This window comes from Lampetra planeri, chromosome 1, assembly GCF_965212315.1.
Source record: "Lampetra planeri chromosome 1, kcLamPlan1.2.h2, whole genome shotgun sequence".
Classification (NCBI taxonomy): domain Eukaryota; kingdom Metazoa; phylum Chordata; class Hyperoartia; order Petromyzontiformes; family Petromyzontidae; genus Lampetra; species Lampetra planeri.
In genome coordinates, this window is record NC_136107.1 from 9,404,755 (window position 1) to 9,423,490 (window position 18,736).

The 18,736-nt window shown below is 42.8% G+C and overlaps 1 protein-coding gene across 1 annotated transcript; it reads right to left on the reverse strand.

Annotated features, from left to right (window-relative positions):
* Nucleotides 1–196: 196 nt before the first annotated feature.
* UBE2Z (ubiquitin conjugating enzyme E2 Z) lies at nucleotides 197–13,445 on the reverse strand. The gene is made up of 8 exons (XM_078592558.1): nucleotides 13,311–13,445; nucleotides 8,730–9,103; nucleotides 4,749–4,821; nucleotides 3,944–4,131; nucleotides 3,297–3,408; nucleotides 2,740–2,852; nucleotides 2,240–2,330; nucleotides 197–1,566 (listed from the first exon to the last, which is right to left on the reverse strand). Exons 2-8 carry the CDS (start codon nucleotides 8,909–8,911, stop codon nucleotides 1,396–1,398), a joined length of 930 nt encoding a protein of 309 aa, XP_078448684.1. The 5' UTR covers nucleotides 8,912–9,103; nucleotides 13,311–13,445; the 3' UTR covers nucleotides 197–1,395.
* Nucleotides 13,446–18,736: the final 5,291 nt, after the last annotated feature.

Below are 18,736 nucleotides of genomic sequence, written 5' to 3' on the forward strand. Positions count from 1 at the left end.
AAAACGCTGATCATTTTCCATTACGAACAATACTGTAAAAAACTATTCTTACAAACTGCAAATCTTTTATAGTAACAGCCCATTACATTGATTTGTGAAAATTGCATGTTAACTGAGTGGAATTTGCACATGAAGCAGTTCTAAATGTTTTGCCATTAGAAAATTACACACAAGAAAAATAATCAGGAAGCCAGTCTCCATTTCTTAAACTTGCATTTAAGGGAGCTGCAAAGGTTTGAAACATGCATACATTTGGTTCATAATTTGTGGTTTTCAAGACTAAACAAGAAATACAATATTTACAATATTTGCATTGACCTTCCTCTCAGCTGTACAAGCTTGCTCTGCAAAACTTTACAGCATTGCACAAGCCAATGAATACAGGAATTTTAATCATTACCATCAGTGCAACTGAAAACACCTGGAGAAATTACCAGATCACTGCAGATGTCAGCAATTTCCAAAATTCTCAGTCACCAATTGATGAACAACTTATAAGCAGTGTTCACACGTGCGACAATTACCAGCGGTTTACTTTGACTTGCATACGAATAAAATTGATGTGGTCTATGGTCTAAAAGAAATATGACATATACAGACCATTTAAATTATAATTTTAACCAACGTCCACAATAGTTGCAAGTGCACCTTGTAGTTTGTACAACACCCAAGCTGTGGTTTTGTCTTAAGAAAAAAGTATGCAGTGCCAGTAATTATAGGCGTCTTCATGGGGCTGCTCCCTTGTGTAAATGTAGAGTGGTTTCAAGAGTGAGCAAGCTGCTTCAGTGATTGACATCATTGACTTTTCCCCTTTAAAGCTCCTTTCCAAGCTGTACAGGATTACTTGCAAACTTGGTATGTGCATTAACACAGGGTAAGTCTAGTGCATGTCTTGCTGTTGGTACCGCTAAAACATTACATCTAATTGTCATTAAATAATGTAGGTTACATTCATAGCAGGACACTCCATGTAGGACGTAATTTTCTATTACATTTAAAATTGGTGGACCCGACCTCAACATTTCTGCACTTATTGCGAGATTGGTAAAGAGATGCATATTTAATATGCCAACACCAAAATAGAATGTGCGGCGAGTTGAATGGTAGGAGCTTCAGTGCTGCTTGAGTTGGGAATGCAGTTGGTTCAGTGCGCGACTTGTCCCAAAGCAACTGCTCTGGGCACACACTAACACATGTCCAGAGTTTCGATTTTCAAAGCCAACAATGCAGGTTAACAATAATGAAACTATATTAAATCATGCTTTTCCTTTTTTAATCACAGATGTCTTTGCCCAGCGTCGGTAGTTTTCCAGTCCTTGCTTTTCAAGCTAAAAACCCTCGAGGTGCGGGGAAGTGCCTGTGAAGCAGGTGGCGAGTGCGGCCCAAAGCCCCAGGCTAGGACGCACTGCGAGCTTCGCTCTCTGTGCCCGCGCTGCTCGTGCTGGAATCCGAGTCGGGATCGGAAAGCTTTTCTTCCAGCCGGATGTGCAGCCGCTGCCGCACTGCCTGGAGGCGGACCAGCAAGCCCTGGTAGTCAAAGTGGCCACGCTTCTCCCCAAAAGGATCCTGTGCAAATTCAGGGCAGCAACCGTGATAACAGATTGAGAGCAAAATATCAGTTCCAGGCTTCAACTTCAATTCCTTATAACAGAAATGCAACACGACAGCAACTTCAGGCACACACGTCTTTTCATATGTATTGGTTACAGCAAGCAGACTGTAGTGATTATATTATTTTAAATTTCACCACTAGTAAGCTTAAATATAGGGAACGAAAGGGAGGGAATTAAATAGGAGTGGGCAGTTATTTATACAGCTCAATTTCCATTGTGCCCAAAGACCCACTACTTTACAGACACCGGTTTTCAGATACACATGCATATTGAGCATTTACAAAGCATATTGGAAATTGAGCTGTATATATTGTGTAATACACCACTAACTTTGTCGTGAACATTTATATTTTTCAGTTTGTGTATTCAAAGTAAACTACTTTTTTAACCTTAGTCCTGCACTCCACTCGCCATACTATTAAAATCATGCAAGATGTTAACATGTCTTTAACATCTTAGAAGAATTCTGACATTTAACACTGGGCAAACATGTGTCAGTATTAATACCATGAAAACTGGTAACATTGATCGGATATCAATATTCACACATCATTAGATCCCCACTTGTAAATACAAAGCTGCATTACTACATTTATCAATGTAAAAAATAATGACAATTGCTTTACCTGCATTGCCTGGCCTTGCGTATGCACCTTTTCTTTGCACACGGTTTCATAAAATTCATAGTACTCAAGAAAAGACTTTTCCATGACACTTCTGAAGAAAAAAAAAAATTAAATATGTATACAAATGGTGTATATATATAATCATTTAACCGTACCAAGTCTAATCATTACACGTAAATACATGTTCTGCATGGAAAATGTATGGATATGTACTCTTAAATTACATTTATGGTTCATTCTCAGCATTGTATACTGGAAAGGCTTAGTGCGCAAGCTAGTATTTCTCCAGTGATCCATTGACAGCACAAAAAGATTAGTGATTGTATGCAAGCCTGAGTTTGTAACTTTTCAAATAATTTTCTCTTGCAGTAGCTTTTAAAAATGTTTCCATCGAGATGGGCTATCATAGTGAGATATTTCAGACACTGTAAAATATTGTACAAGCATCTAAAGCTTTATAGGAATTTTTTTTTATTGACAATCGACAGCTTACACCTTACCGTAAGGCATCGGGACAAAGACATCTTCCCTCCAACATGTCACACACAGCCACACGAATAGTCTCGTGCTGGATGCACTCATTGTAGCGCTTGCTATCTCCCGAGTGCCGTTCCTACACAAACAGCATCACATCATCTTTAAATACATTTTGCCCTTTGAATTTAAATCCCTTTGTTGTTGATTGCTTGATAAAGGCCTCAAGTGTTTTGGTCATGAAGGTTGTTTCACCATATTTCAATATGGTGGTCTGTGAGTTTAAGGGGGTCGAGGGCTAGTTACTAGTGGTGAAATTTAAAATAATATAATCACTACAGTCTGCTTGCTGTAACCAATACGTATTAAGATACCACTTGCCACTGATGTTAGCTGTGGCCGGGAATCTAACTCGGTTTGCTGGGTTCATAGCGCAGAGCACTAACGACGATGCGCTAACACTCGACCTGACATCCCGTGTAACACTAAAATCAATTTTACAAAATGTCTTCACCCACGTACCACGTTAAACCCCCATGAAATGCTTTGTATATCCCTTCGTCTCATGCATGTTTCCACGCACCTGTTCAAAGCCTGGCTCGTTGTGGTATGGGTTTTCTGTCATAAGCGACTGTATTGAGATCAGAACAGATGAGATGCTCTGGGCTGGGCTCCATGCAGGACCCGACCACGTCCTAAGCATTAGATCGCACACCAATAGTAATTAACATATGTACCTTGTGATTGCTACATCACATGTAAAATGCACAGCAACAGAATAATTATTACACGCAGTGAGTATACAAAAGTGCCCAGTGTAGAGTTTCACACAGCCAACATGAATGAGGAAACCAGGTAATCGGTCTCAGTTTATTCCTCCAAAAGTACTTTGTAAAATTGGCGGTGTGTTAGCTGTGGACAATGTCTTAACCCAGACAAAAATCCGAGCTGTGTTATGTTAATCCAAATTATGTCAGAATCAGAATATTTTGCATGAACTAGGCCTCAAACCAAATTGTCCTATTTTTGTTTATAAGTCAATGCAATATTAACATAAATACAAGACAACCAGCCCAAATGGCAGACACCACCAATTCATCAAACACATGTTATGAGATTACCAAGTCAAGTTATTTTACTATAAGAAAAAATAGTGAATAAATGTAACATGATGCAAGGCTTAACATTCTGAAGTCTGGAGGACAGTAACGTTACTTGTGCAGAACATACCCGAGGATGCTCAGGCAGACCTTGCCATTGCGGTAGAAGTTGGGGTTAAAGCGCACTGTGTTGCTGCCCGTGGTGAGTAGCTTGACACGGGGGGGTTTGATTGGGTAGTCGGGTGGACAGCGGAACAGGAAAAGGAAAAAGCCACCCTCGTAAGGGGTGTCAAATGGCCCAGTAATCAACGCGTGGATCTGCAACACACAAACACACAGTTGTATGTGTAATAAACCATAGGGCCATTGCAGCAATAATAATATTCTCTGCTGTTGATATTGAGACGGTTCATTGTCTAAATTGTTTGAGATCTCCAGGGCCTGGTAAGACCACACCCAGTTTGGATACAAAAATACAACTGAATGACTGGATTACGTTTCCACACTGTAAACCAACATAAAACAAAACATATCTTACCCATCAAGGACATCAGTGCCAAGGAACGCCATGGGACAAAAAAGTGTAATTTAACATACTACACGGTTAATATAAATGGAATGTCAATATCACTTTCGAAGCAGATGACAGCCCACTGGAAGAGACCCCCCCCCCCTGCCCACTTTTCCAAGGATACCTTAAAATGTTTTTTCTGTTGATAAGATTGACTGAAAAGCATCAATGAGACTAAACATGCTGGGTAGTACTGTAAATTGTACTAAATATATCATACTGCAGGTCATTGTTATCATTTTGTACAATACATGCTTATTCTAAAATTCAAGTTGTTTAAAAAGACCACCTTATTGGTAGAAAAAGTAAAGAAGGACATACGTTTTAATCAGCAGCACCACTTATAACCAGGGCCATATTTTACCTTAGTCATGTCTTCTGGGTCGGGCACCACAAACATTCCGGGAGGAGGCTCCTTGTATATGCTCATTATGTCCCTAAAAGTCATACACATCGCACACACCGAACGCTAGTTTAGTACATTCACTCGCTCAAAAACACCAACCACCTGGTGGCGCAGCTACACCCACTGCCCACTCATCGAGCAGTACACGGAAAACTGCAGCAGCTTGCATTACATAACTGGCTGCACAATCCAGCGACCGCAGACGATTTTTTTACATCAGCTTAACTATTTCAAGTCAACGTGACTTCTTTCTCAAATAAGCATTGAGGCAATGCTCATCTATCTCCTGACAGAGATGAGTCTACCAATAGGACACGTGCAGTTGACATCCCCAAAACAATGAGCTTAGTCAACTCCCAACCGGAATTTGAAGTCACGACTTTATGATTGCAAGCATCTCACTCTACAACTGAATCACCAAATGACGTACAGTACATGGCTTCTTGGCAATAGGATACGACCGACGCACCAACAAATTATAACATTCCTTATGTTAACAATCCTTTTCATTTAACTTTTTCACCACTTCAAGGTGATGGTCTATGTGTAATGTGAATACAAAATAACTTACCAAACATTGATGCATGGATCTCAAAAATTAATTGACAAGTGAGCCTTCCATGATTAAAGAACAATATTCAATTCGTTTAACAAATATTAACACATCTTTAGTTTTAAAAGATGAAAAACCTCTTTAAAGAGTTTAGGTAATGTACACTAAATCTCTAATGACGACAGTATTCATGTACTACGTGATCACACGTCTATTCTCACACTTCCAAAAGGCAGTCAACCACATTGTACCAAACTAAAAGGCTCTTGGATACTAGTCTAGTCATGGGTGAAAAACACACCACATCAATGGGTGGGGTAGTTGACATATTTTGTGACATTCAAAAACAGTACTGTCAAGCATTAACATAGCACTTTAAAAGCCTCATTGTTGAAAACTAGCCTTTTGTCCGTCCAAGGCCGGGTGTATTACAGTAAATCTGAAACTTGCAAACGAAAAGCAGACCGCGACGTGATATTCATTGCATTAATGCGTGTGCAATTTATAAGGGTGCGGGTGACACAGACCGATTTCATTTTAAGGTTATAATCCCTTGTTCATCATGACGTCCTTTTTACTTTGGTCTTTGTAGTGAGGGTCGTAAGTTGACGCCGAGGAGGGGGGAGGAGGCACCTCGGCCCCCCATGTGGAGTGACGTCAGCCGCTAATTATTATGAATGGGGGGGGGTGTCCATTTGGAGGGCGTCACCTTATAATTATTAATAATAGAGTTTTGGTTAGATCGCATAAATATATAAATATGTTGTTAAAACCCGCCACCACCTGACAGCCAACTAGTAAGGGTTGTCACGTAAACAGAACGTGGCCAATTCGTTACTAGTACAGCACACCGGTGTGTTGGAGAGCCAAGCCACAACATTTACAATCTGAGTACGACGTTTCGCCAGTAATTATAATTTCGATAGATTCTCTAATTAGTCTTGGCCAGTAGTAGCTAGTTTTGCACAAAACTTCAACATCAAAATCAATTGAGTGCCCTTGTTGGCACGCGTGTTCTGCTACTGCTGACAGTTGTATTTGGGAGAATTGAATATTTCTGTTATTTTAGTCTCGTGCTGATCATTCGTCCTGTTTTCCCAACTTAACATTTACCACTCGTGCAGTTAATCCTGTACACACCTTCTGTTGATAGCTTCGGTAATACATCTTTTGGTAGGGCTATTTTAATAAACATAAAATACAGGAAGGACAAGTTCAAAGGGCTCGCATAATACACATGCATAATGTACGTTGCCTCAGTAATCCCCCCCCCTCACATTGTGCAAGAGCGCAGAAGCGTGGTCAACACATCAATGCCTCTATATAAGGAACGAAATAGTAAGACTTCTCCACAAATCTGATTAAGCTAGTTGTACTTACTGGCGAAACGTCATACTCAGATTGTAAATGTCGTGGCTTGGCTCTCCAACACACCAGTGTGCTGTATTGGTAACGAATTGGCATGTTCTGTTTACGTGACAACCCTTACTAGTTAGCTGTGGTGGGTGGTGGCGGGTTTAACGAAACATTTATATCTTTACGTGATCTAACCCAAAACCTCTATTATGGATGATATTGGACGCGAAAGCCTACGTATTAAACTGCTCATGATTATTCATGAGAGGTGGGGGGGGTGTCCATTTGGAGGACGTCACCTGCTCATGAATATAAACAAGGGGGGCTGGTCGATGTGAAGTGACATCACGAGCGTTAATGACAGACATTCCTGGGTGATTATAATAGGTATGTAGCGGGAACTCAAAATGACTAATGGATTCTACCACTCAACCCGGTTTGTTTAATCATGAGAGATCAGTTGGCCAGGCACAGTTGTGCTTCGAAGCTGGTTATTTTTCAGCAGTCTCACACTGCATCTCAATATGCATTTTCAGGAGGGTACTGGAGGTATGGTTCAATGGGCTGAGCCCTCTGCCATGGTGCTATGAGGGGGAAGTTAGCTCTTATTCAAAAGGTGTTGGGGGGAGCTCTTTATAACATGGCAAATAAAATTGCACAGGCAAAGGGTTCTAAATTAATATTTCTTTTAAGTTATTTACATGTACTAGGTAAAATATAAATTAACCCCAAACAATGCAATATATTGTTTAGATGTGATTCACGTATAAAGTGTACGGTATATTTTTATTTTTTTACAAAGCTATGACTCTAGCAGCCTCTAGCAGATTGGAGGGATCACATTAACATATTAAGTATGTAAATAGAAAAATTCAAACGGAAATTGTAATTAATGACACCCCTCCCCTCTGCAAAACAATCTGATACGACCACATGAATCTCAGCGAGGTGGCTGCTCAGACCGTTAGCTCCTGTTTACGATGTGCCCTGGGCTAGCGAGCGGCTCGTTTAACAGACGCATTCTAGAGTGCTGTCTATTTAACGCACCCCTGAACTTTGGGATTAATTATATCGGTCGGTTCCCTCATTGGGTGGTTTTTCGGGTGGAAGGAAACTGGAGAGCCCGTATATAAAACGCACGCAAAGCGATAACTATCAAACAACAATTATCTACTTGCCGTCGTGTCTTCTATATCGATGTTTGTTAATCACAAAGTCACGCCTACAATGCACTGCATGCACTACATTGGTGCACAATGCACGGCACGACGTGCATGCAGGACCACCCTGGCCTGGAGCACATGCTCACCGCATCTAAAGTGATCCGGTGTGTTCACGAGCTCGCGTATTCAATCATGTACTTGATCAATCCGTGAACCCACCGAGTCGGTGAACACAGCCCTTGTACTCGATGTACTCACTGGATGTGTATCAATTAAGTCTGTGAACCCAGTGAGCCCATGTCAACGGGCCCGTGTAGTGCTTATTAAGTCTGTGTCCCTTGTAGATCTGTTTACCCAGTAAGTCGGTGTACTCTGTTGGATCTATGTGTCCAGTGAGCCTGAGTAGCAAGTGAGCCTAAATACAGCCTCTTAGGGGCCATCCATTTAGTGCGTACGCATGGAGGGGAGGGGTTAACCCAAATACATACGCTTGAGTATGGGGGGTCTACTGACAATGTACGGAGAAGGAAACGGGGGGCGGGGGTGAAGCCTCGATAATAAAATCTACATTGGCCTTCACGTTAGTTAGATAATCTGGCGGTGGTCTGTTTGCTTAAACACGTTAATATTATTAATCCTTGATCGTTTCTGAGTGGATTAAATATCGGCCGTTCTATAGGATTCTGGGGGGTGCGTCAGGGGTACGTACGCAGGTGGGTGGGGGGGGGGTGTAAAAAGGTACGCGTGCGTACAGAGAGGGGTCAAGTTTTCACAGATTTTTGCGTACGTACTAAATGGATGGCCCCTTATCACGTGAATCCGTACACCCAGTTGGTGTGCCCCCGAGTCCCGTGTGCGCCCCCGCACCTCTTGATCCGCAGCAGGCAGGCCGAAGAAGCGGGCTCAGTGTCCCAGTCCTTGCTCTGGCTCGGGTCCCACGTGGCGCCACCTCCGCCCTGGAGGCTCTGCGCCAGCCCGTCCACCCCCTCGGGCAGCGGCACCGCGGCCGCCGAACTCAGGCCCTCACCCACCGGGGGAGCCTCTGCCATGGCTCTCTCTCTCCTCCTTGTCCTTTCTCCCAGTCACTTTTTTTTTATCCGAATCCAAGCGAGTCCTCCTCCCAAGTCCTTCACCACTCCCTCACCACCGCGGGCTGAAGGAATGAACACCCCGGTGGTACACGGCCTCGGAACCCAGGCAAGGGGGAGTGTCGAGGGGGTCTGCACACTCGAGTGGGGAACCTGGGAAGGCAGACCAGACGGGGTCAAGGAGACTCGATGCGACCCAGGCAGGGAGGTCAGAGAGGAGGAGGTCAGGATGACGTCGCCAGGAGACCCCAGGGGTAGGCAGGCGAGGTGGTGGTCGAGTCACAGCAGATACGCGGCGATGCGCTTTACACAAGTCGTCGCCGGGCCTGCAGGCGCGGGGAGGCCGGAAAGATTAGCACGGGGGCCGCGAGGAGAGGTCGAGCCTAGGGGGGGGGGGGGTGGGGGATGTAAGAGGCGAGGGGTGCGTAAGGTGGTGGAGCTGTTGCCGAGAGCCGAGGACGCGCAACTCCGCAGCGTTGCCCGCAACTCCCCAGCGGTGCCGCGACCTCCTCGCAGCGCTGGGGGGGGTGAGAGGGGGGAGAGGCCGCATCGCGCGCTCCCATTGGCTGAGAGGGCGAGGCGGGCAGCCAATCACAGCGCGCGGCACGCTCATTCTCGCTCAGCTGTTTAATACAGTCGCCACTGTAGTCGCGACGCGGTGACGGCATAGAAGTCGCTCCCACACGCAGCACCGCCGATTGCCTCGCACGGTGCGAAGGAAGTTCAGCAGACATTGAGCACTCATCTTACACAGGGCTGGCCCACACACAACTGTCCGATTGCCTCGCACGGTGCGAACGAAGTTCAGCAGACATTGAGCTGTGCTGGCCCGCACACAATTGCGCTACCGGAGCACGCACGCTCGCGTTACGCACTCATCAGATATAACTCTGTACTACAACTATGGCACTCGTGGGCAATACTTACATCCACTGCTCCCCACACAGTACTACAAGCATTGTACTACTGTTCTTAATGTTACTGGGACTAATACATCACTGTGCGCCATACAACACTGGCGTATTGGGTTTTAGAGTTAATCTTAAACTGGGCCCCATCATCGGATTATGGATGTTAAAACAATGGCTCGTGGAAAGCCACCGGAGTTAAGCCCCACTTAACGTTGTACGCCGAGGCGCAGTCACAACTATTATTGTTTACTTAAGGCATTAGCTATGATGATTTCTAGATCCTAATAATTTTTGCAAGGGATTTCACGGAGCTAGATATGTTCATGTAACCGGTGTATTACAAGGCCAATTATATTATTCATGAGCTGGTGTTGTAACGGTCTAGTCCTGGATTGTCGCCGAACAGGAAACAGAAACACTGCAGTGTCTCATTGCGGTAGTGTTGACGTCGCTGTGATACTGCACGATGACTTAGTGTGGCTAAAACAATCACGCACCGTGCACTCGGGCACAACCAGTGACGGCTTGCTGATGAATGCTAACAGCACACAACTTCTTAAAGTGTACTGTACTTCAAACTTTCGTGACTGCATGGATTCATATTCTTTGGTTCTTTCGGTAAAGCCACATAGATAGAAAGCAATCAAATAAAATTGTATTTTTAAAAAAGTTACAATACTTTTTAAAATATAAACCAAAAACTGACGTTTTAGTTTTTTTATTACTATCATTTGATTATTTTCTATCTACAGGACTTCGAAAGAACCAAATAATTCTTAAAGTACGTAGGGTATCATTAAACATTCATGAGCAATGGCTTGTCTGATGTTCATTTCTTATTTAAAGTTCAGTTGTGATATTTGAGACCTATTTTTTCCGTTTGTTGAATTGTTACTATTTGCACAACTTGTATGACGCGAGTGGAAATGTATGTAATTAATGTGTCCACCTACACAGGTGACTAAGATGCCACCGCCCGAATTCATCCAAATGCGTCGTACATTGCAGTGAGAAAAACTCGTTTGATCAAATGCTATTTATTCAATGCATCTCCACAAAGAAGGACATGACTTTTAAATCTAGTTTTTTAGAAATATTAACCAGACGTGGGTATACACTATATCACAATAAAAGTTAAATTCAAGCATCTGTTCGCCTGCGACCATGAGGACAAGACCTTCCTTGCACTCCACATATGCGTATACGGCAATGGGCTCTACTTGGTTAATATCAGGGCATACAGCTCGGCAATAATTCGTCCCACTCGACTGGTTGTAAGTGAATACGCCACTGTACTTTGAATCCACTTCGCTCGAACGACTTGTAAACACTGGGTGTGTGAATTATGAATTGATGGCCTGACTTGCTGCCCAAATACTGTACAATACTTCACAGAGTTGCCTTTTGCGAGACTTTTATATTCCATTTGCATGAACTCATCATGATTGGAAGTTGTTGATGGAAACATCAATGCACAAATAAACATCCCCGGTGTTTTTTTAAATACAATTTCACCATGAATCTTCACAATTGTTTAGCAGATATTTAATGCACTCAAATGAGGTATAATCCACGAGGGTAAACAATAAAACATACCAATCTTGCAAACAAGCGTAATTTCATTTCTCTAGATCAGTGGTGGGCACGAAAGGCCCACGAAATAATTTGGTGTGGCCCTGCCAAGGCAACCGCAGGCGGGACTCGAAATTCAATCAATCTAGGAGCAAACCTGGAAAAGCAGTTGCGAGTAGCAACATCATCAATACCGGCTAACATCACACGCCTCACCAAAGAGAAGCAGTTCCAGCCATTACATTAGTGGCAAGTTAATTAAATGTTTGACCAAATAAAACAGGCAAATTTTTAAGTTGATAATTTTGTATGGCCCGCGAATGATGTTATAAATATCCAAATGGCCCTTGGCAGAAAAAAGGTTCCCCACCACCGCTCTAGATGGTTGTAACGGTGCAATAAAACACCGTAGTTCCGTTTAAAAACGCACATTATTAACCATTGCGCCCACCGAGGGAATACTTTTCATATAAACTAATTAAATAAAATGGTAAAACACAACCTTGTCAACAGGTCTCATTTCAGTAGCATAGTTTTATTCTTTATCGACCCAACAAACCCTCAGTTCGTAGTTTTCCTGAAGGATCCTGCATGGAAAAAGTTTCAATCTTTAGTGTCCTAGATGGTGTTAGAAGAAGAAAATGCTGAATAATTCACACGATGGGCTGCAAACCTTCTTGATGTATGGCCACATGACCATCACCACTCTATCTATACATGACCATTTCATTAAATGTTGGCCATTCCATTGAGACTATTCGAGCCAACATCAGATGCCTTTATCTTCTAATAGTGAATTCAAAAAGTAGAATTGTAGTACATTAAGGTGCATAAAGCGTGCGGAAAACGAACTTGCATTTAGTGGAGCTGCCTGCAACCGATTTGTTGTAACAACCGTCGGAAATGCACTCCAGGTAGTGATTAAATAACTTTATGAAGAACGCAAAATGAGAAAAAGCCAACTGGAAACATCAGAACACCAGGAGGGATGGCGACATCAATGGATCATGATTGAGTGTTGTCAATGCATATCAATATTGCTGTATTCGTACCGTGTTCGTAATTTATAGTATTTGTATTGTTGCATTAGATGTAGTGCTGTAGTATAATCGAAAATCATATAACCAGATCACCCGAAATACGCACCATCTCAATTCTTGGAAGATAAGTCGTACATTACAATATTTATCCTGGATAGTGCTGGAATAAGCAACCAGTCAGAATGTTTATTTAGACTGGAGGAATCCAATGAGCTATGAAGATCTTCTTTACACAGCTGTCACTATGCACAAGTGCTGTTATAGTCTACGGAGATACGTCGTGGGCAGCAAATAGTACAGTAACATTGTCGTATTGTACACGAATGCTTCCATATCACATTCCTCCGCCTTCAAACGGCGGTCAAACAACCACGACGACCCCGCACGACGAGAAGGCCGTCATCTAGCAGTGTATCGATCAGCAATAATGTCTGTACGTGTATAGTATCAGCGCTGTAGCACTGTACTGCGTCGTGTCGCACTCGCGTTCGTAATGAAATCACAATATTAATGTATCCGATGAGCTATAAAAGTCAGAACGTTAAAACCAAACAAAAACACAATCGGGGTGCAAAGTATGAACAGTGTAAATAAATCACTTAAATATAAACACACACACATACAAACTAAATACAAATTTCGATTTAAAGCTTTCGTGACTGCAGCGATTAATATTCTTGGTTATTTCGGTAAAGTCACGTAGAAGGGAAATAATAAAATAATAATACAAATCTAACAATAACATTTTATTGCTTTTTTATTTGATTATTTCCCTTCTACGTGACTTCACCGAAAGAACCAAGAATATAAACTAATACACGTTTTTGTTAATCTTACCAGGTAAAGCCCACGGAGCTTATCAACATGCTTCAAGAAGCGACCTGACCGCCAAGGCCCACACGGCGCAGCCTTTGGCAGGGCCCCAGCACGCGCGAGCTGCGACTCGCCACGGCCATCTTACCTAGGGAGAGGGGGGGGGCGTGCCGAGCGCGCGCACCGCCAAGGCCGCACTACGTCATCAACACCGCGCAGCCTTTGGCAAGGCCCCAGCACGCGCGAGCTGCGACTCGTCACGGCCATCTTACCTGGGGAGAAGGGGGGGGCGTGCCGGGCGCGCGCACCACCAAGGCCGTACTACGTCATCAACACGGTGGGGTGGGTGGGGGCGTGACAACAGTGAGCGGAGGGCGCACAGCGCAGCAGCCCCCCCCCCATCACGGCCGCCTTTTGATTGACGAGGTACGCTTTGTGACGTCATGGTTGTAGGCCAATCAGTTTCAAAGACAATGCCATATCGATGTTTCGATTTAAAGCTTTCGTGACTGCAGGGATTCATCTTCTTGGTTATTTCGGTAAAGTCACGTAGAAGGGAAATAATACAATAATACAAATTAAACATAATAAAATACAATTCTCACGACGTTTCGGCCACAACGCAAGCAGCCGTCCTCAGGTGAAGAACAGAGAAAGACAGCGTCCGGACGCTTTCAGACAGCCCTGTTCTTCACCTGAGGACGGCTGCTTGCGTTGTGGCCGAAACGTTGTGAGAATTGTATTTTATTATGTTTTATTTTTATTATTTTATTATTTCTCTTCTACGTGACTTTAGCGAAAGAACCAAGAAGACATATCGATGTTATTAGAGCATGCTTTTTTTGTTTGCGTGTTCGCCACAAGTACCGTGTGCGGTTAATGCAGACTTGATTCCTTGCAAAAAGGGTTTCTATTTGGTGTTTGAACTTTTATTACCAGAAAGGGTAACGCCTATTATTATGTTTTCATGACGTCATAGCATTTGGACCCCCCCCCCCCTTGCCATTGGTCGTATTACGCACATGCCCCCCCCCGCTCCGCGATTAAATGTTCATTGGGAAATTAATCAAGCCGTCGTGATCGTTCCACTCACTGCTGCTTGAAGGCTTATCTCTCACGGTCTTACGATATGATAATCCATCTAGCGCACGAGGTGATTTCATCGCTCCGTCTACTTCGTATACATCCTGTCGGACGCGTTCCATCCCGTTTGCTGTCACTCCGTCGTTCGTCTCGACCTCCGACCAGTTTGCATTGTGCCAAATTTAAATTTGATGCCAGATTAACTGCAATTCACCAAATGAACCTTATGGCGGGACCCCAGAGTCCCGAATAAATGGAAGTCAAAATCGTAATTAATGTATTTATTTTTACTTAAAGCTTTCGTGGCTGCAGGAATCAATATTCTTTGGGTATTTCTGTAAAGTCACGTAGATAGGTTCAAAAACTAGTAAATGGCTTTATTTTATTACATTTTGAACCTGTCTACTTGACACAACTCATTGGTTCTTTCGGTAAAGTCACGTATGTAGAAATAAAATAAAATTAAAATAAATCACAAATTAAATTAAAACAAATCACGACGTTTCGAACGCAACACAAGCGCTCATCATCAGGTGAAAATGGGGCAAAACACATAGCGAGGGAACACACAGAGGGACATCACACAGAGCACACAGAGAATGGCAAACTGCATGGAGGCAAATACAGCCAGAAAATGGGAGACCTGAACTCAACAAAACCTTAAAAACGTAATGTGATGCAAACCAGTCGGCCAACAACACAGGTAGACACTAACCTGGTTCATCTTCTTGGTTCTTTCAGTAAAGTCACGTAGAATGGAAGTAATAAAATAATAAAAATAAAACATAATAAAATAATTATCTGTCGCCTCGACAGACCTGGTTTTCACCTGAAGACGATTGCTTGCGTTGTGGCCGAAACGTCGTGAGAATTATTTTATTATGTTTTATTTTTTATTATTTTATTACTTCCCTTCTACGTGACTTTACCGAAAAAACCGAGAAGATGAATCCTTGCAGTCACGAAAGCTTTAAATCGTAACTAACCTGGTTGACCACGTATTTCAAAAGACTGCTAAATTTTGTGTTCATCTTCTGGGCTGAACATACCAACGTAAACAAAGGACAAGGACTTTACCGAAAGAACCAAGAAGATTAATCCCTGCAGTCACGAAAGCTTTGAATCGAAATAAATTTCCTGAAACTCATTGGCATTGGTTACAATTCCTGTGATCAGCAAATTTCTAATGGTTAATGTATTCTTCACTTATGTTTCAGTCTTAATTTATCCATTATTTTCGGAAATCTTGCAATTTGTCAGAAATTACTCTTGGCTAGAGCATATCTCCTAAAAAATAAATTGTAATTGATGGATAGATTGATCGTTACATACAAATGCATGCCTCTGATCTGGAGGGAGAGAGGAGGGAGTAGGTGTGTGTGTGGGGAGATCGTGGGGGAACAGAATAGGCGATAGGCTAAGAGGGAAGTAGAGATGCGATATTGAAAGAAAGTTACGTTTATTTAGTTTAACTTGGTGAGACCTCAAGAAACAAGCATAGTCTAATTCGCAAAAGTGTCGTATCAGTAGAAGATCGTGATTGCTGTGTATAATCCTAATGGAGTAATTTTCAGGTAATTTTCGAATTGTGAAATTTAGATTCAGAAGCCAGAACACAGTGGCCTAAATTTCGATTTAAAGCTTTCGTGACTGCAGGGATTCATCTTCTTGGTTCTTTCGGTAAAGTCACGTAGAAGGGAAGTAATAAAATAATAAAGATAAAACATAATAAAATGAAATAATTCTCACGACGTTTCGGCTACAACGCAAGCAGCCGTCTTCAGGTGAAGAATGAGACACTACCAAGCTAGGAGCTTATATATAAACTGGGTTGGAGGTGGAAGAGCGCCTTAACAAAAAAGAATGTGCATATGAAGAGGAATTTAGCATATTCATGGGAAATGCGTAGGAGGTGGGCGGGGGGGGGGTTTCAAAGGCATATTATGCCCATGCATTATGCAGGATCAACAGCACCAAGGGGGGGTGCAGGGAGTAGCATTAACAAAGGAAAGGAATGTTGTTGATATGTAGCTGCAGTTACTAAACAACCACGTAGAAAACTAAAGTATAAACTACATAAAAAACTAAAGTATAAACTGCACAGTGGCCTACTTTTGCGAATTACCTCAGGGGACATTTAACGATCACTCTGAAGGAGACGGTCTCTGGATTCGAGTACCTCGGCCTTAAGATTTGCATTGAACTGCCCATATACATTGGGTCAAACTTAACATATCTTAATGATCGACGGCTTCTGCATCAGATATGATTTATTCGCGATCTACTTACAAAAAACATCAGCAGACTATCTACTGGATCTCCTCACTGTTTCGAAGAACAAATGTGACCTAAGGTCCTTGCTCATTTACCAGCTTCACATTCCTTATTGCCGCACAAATACTGGAGGAAGGGCCTTTGCTGTTGATGCCCCCCGGGTCTGGAATGCTATCGCCAATAAACTGTAACTTGGATCACTACCTGTGAGATCTTCACTCAAAACTGCTCTTGAGGAGCTGTACACCCCTAGCTGCCACTGCTATGCAGAGTGGCCTGAAATCAAATGCATTGCTCCGGATGACTGTTGCAAAGTATGATCATGAGTTTTGATTATAGTGTGCTGAACTTGAAAGGTGCATTGAAAATTATTGATGCTCCTGCTGATACTCTTGCTGTTATGGAGTGACTCATGCTGCCAGTTATGGCTGCAAAGTTTAGTTGTATATGTTATATATATCGTTTATTGTTAAATTTGAATCACGGTTCCTATGATCACTGTTACATTGTTCCTCATGCTTTTTGTTATTGTATTTTTTCTTACTGAAAAATATGAACGAATTCTAATGAACTCAACTCAGTTACATTAATTAAGCGATTAAAAGTTATATCAGAAGACGCAAAAGAATGTGACATTTGTTACACAATTCTTTATTTGATGCAACGTAAACAAATAAAGTCCTACAAAAATTGTTTCTGATGTATCAATGTGTTTGCCCATCCCTAGAGGGAAGGGAGTAAGGGAGCAGAAGAAGATTAAGACGGGCTGCTGCCCGCTCATTATACATGTTTCGTTTCGTGCAGTTTGAGATGGGTTTTTTTGTCATTTGAGCAGGAGACATCAATGTTGACTTAATGGCAAATGCTTAACGGGAAAGGCTAACAGGGGTGGTGTGGGGGATAAGATAGGGGGAGGGGCTTGATGGTAAATGGGAGGGGCTTAATTCTTGATCTGAAGCTTTCGGGACTGCAAAGATTCATACTCTTAAGTTTTTTTCGGTAAAGTCACGTAGGTAAAAAATAAATAATACAAAAGAATAGAAATAATAATAGAAATAAATAATAAATCACGACGTTTCGAAGGCAACACAAGTCTCCGTCATCAGCTAGATTTACTGTCTAGCTGTGACGGTCCCAAAAACGTCGTGATTTATTATTTTATTTCTATTATTATTTATATATATATAAACAACTACGCTGGTTTGGTCGTCTGCGTGCGTATCTGAACGTTAATTTATTTACGGCCCCGCCCTGACAGCTCGCTCTGATTCGATAAATAAAAATAAAACAGCTGGCAAAAAGCCAAAGCTCACTTTGATTCTAAATAAATAAATACAACGCCCGGCAGAGAGCGAAAGCATAGGTCTGGCAAGGTCTGCGCCGCAGTGGTGCAGTGCACTGTGGGCGCTGACCCTGCGCTGTGTGAGTGTGGTGTGTATGCAAGTGTGCGAATGGTAGTTACGCTAATATTACGTATATTTATGTAAAAAATGGGTGCTGCGTGCCGCGATTAGTGGAGTCCCCAAACAACTTTACCTTACGAGTAGGCAGGGGTCGCTATACAGTGAGTCTTAGCGGACTGAGCTGGCAGCTTCACCTGCCGGGACCACGGCCAGTTGCGTAGCGCCCCCTACAGTTTCGCCCGTGGGTCAATACCCCCATGGGGCAACCCAGCTGACTGTTTGATGGGTACAATGGGTACTTTTTGGTTTATCCGGCTTATTACCATTATTATATATTGACGTTGATCACGTCTCCATGGACGGCTTGCTGTCTACTTCGGTTGTGTAATTGAGATGTTGTGCATGCTGCTGCTGGTAAGGGCATGTGTTGCATAATATGCAGCATGTGTCCGCGTATCATGTTTGGCACGGATGCAGTTGGCGTTACTGTACATTTATCATGTTTTGGAGTACCAATCCCATGCACTTTGAAATGTAATAAACTGTCAAAAAAGGTTGCAGCCCGACCCCCGCCGCTGTCACTCTCTGGCCGTTGCACAAGCCATATCGGAATTTGCGACATGCTAAAACAATGAGTACAGTGTGACACCACCCGGGTAACTCCCGGGATCAAAATGGGCATTGGAAAGT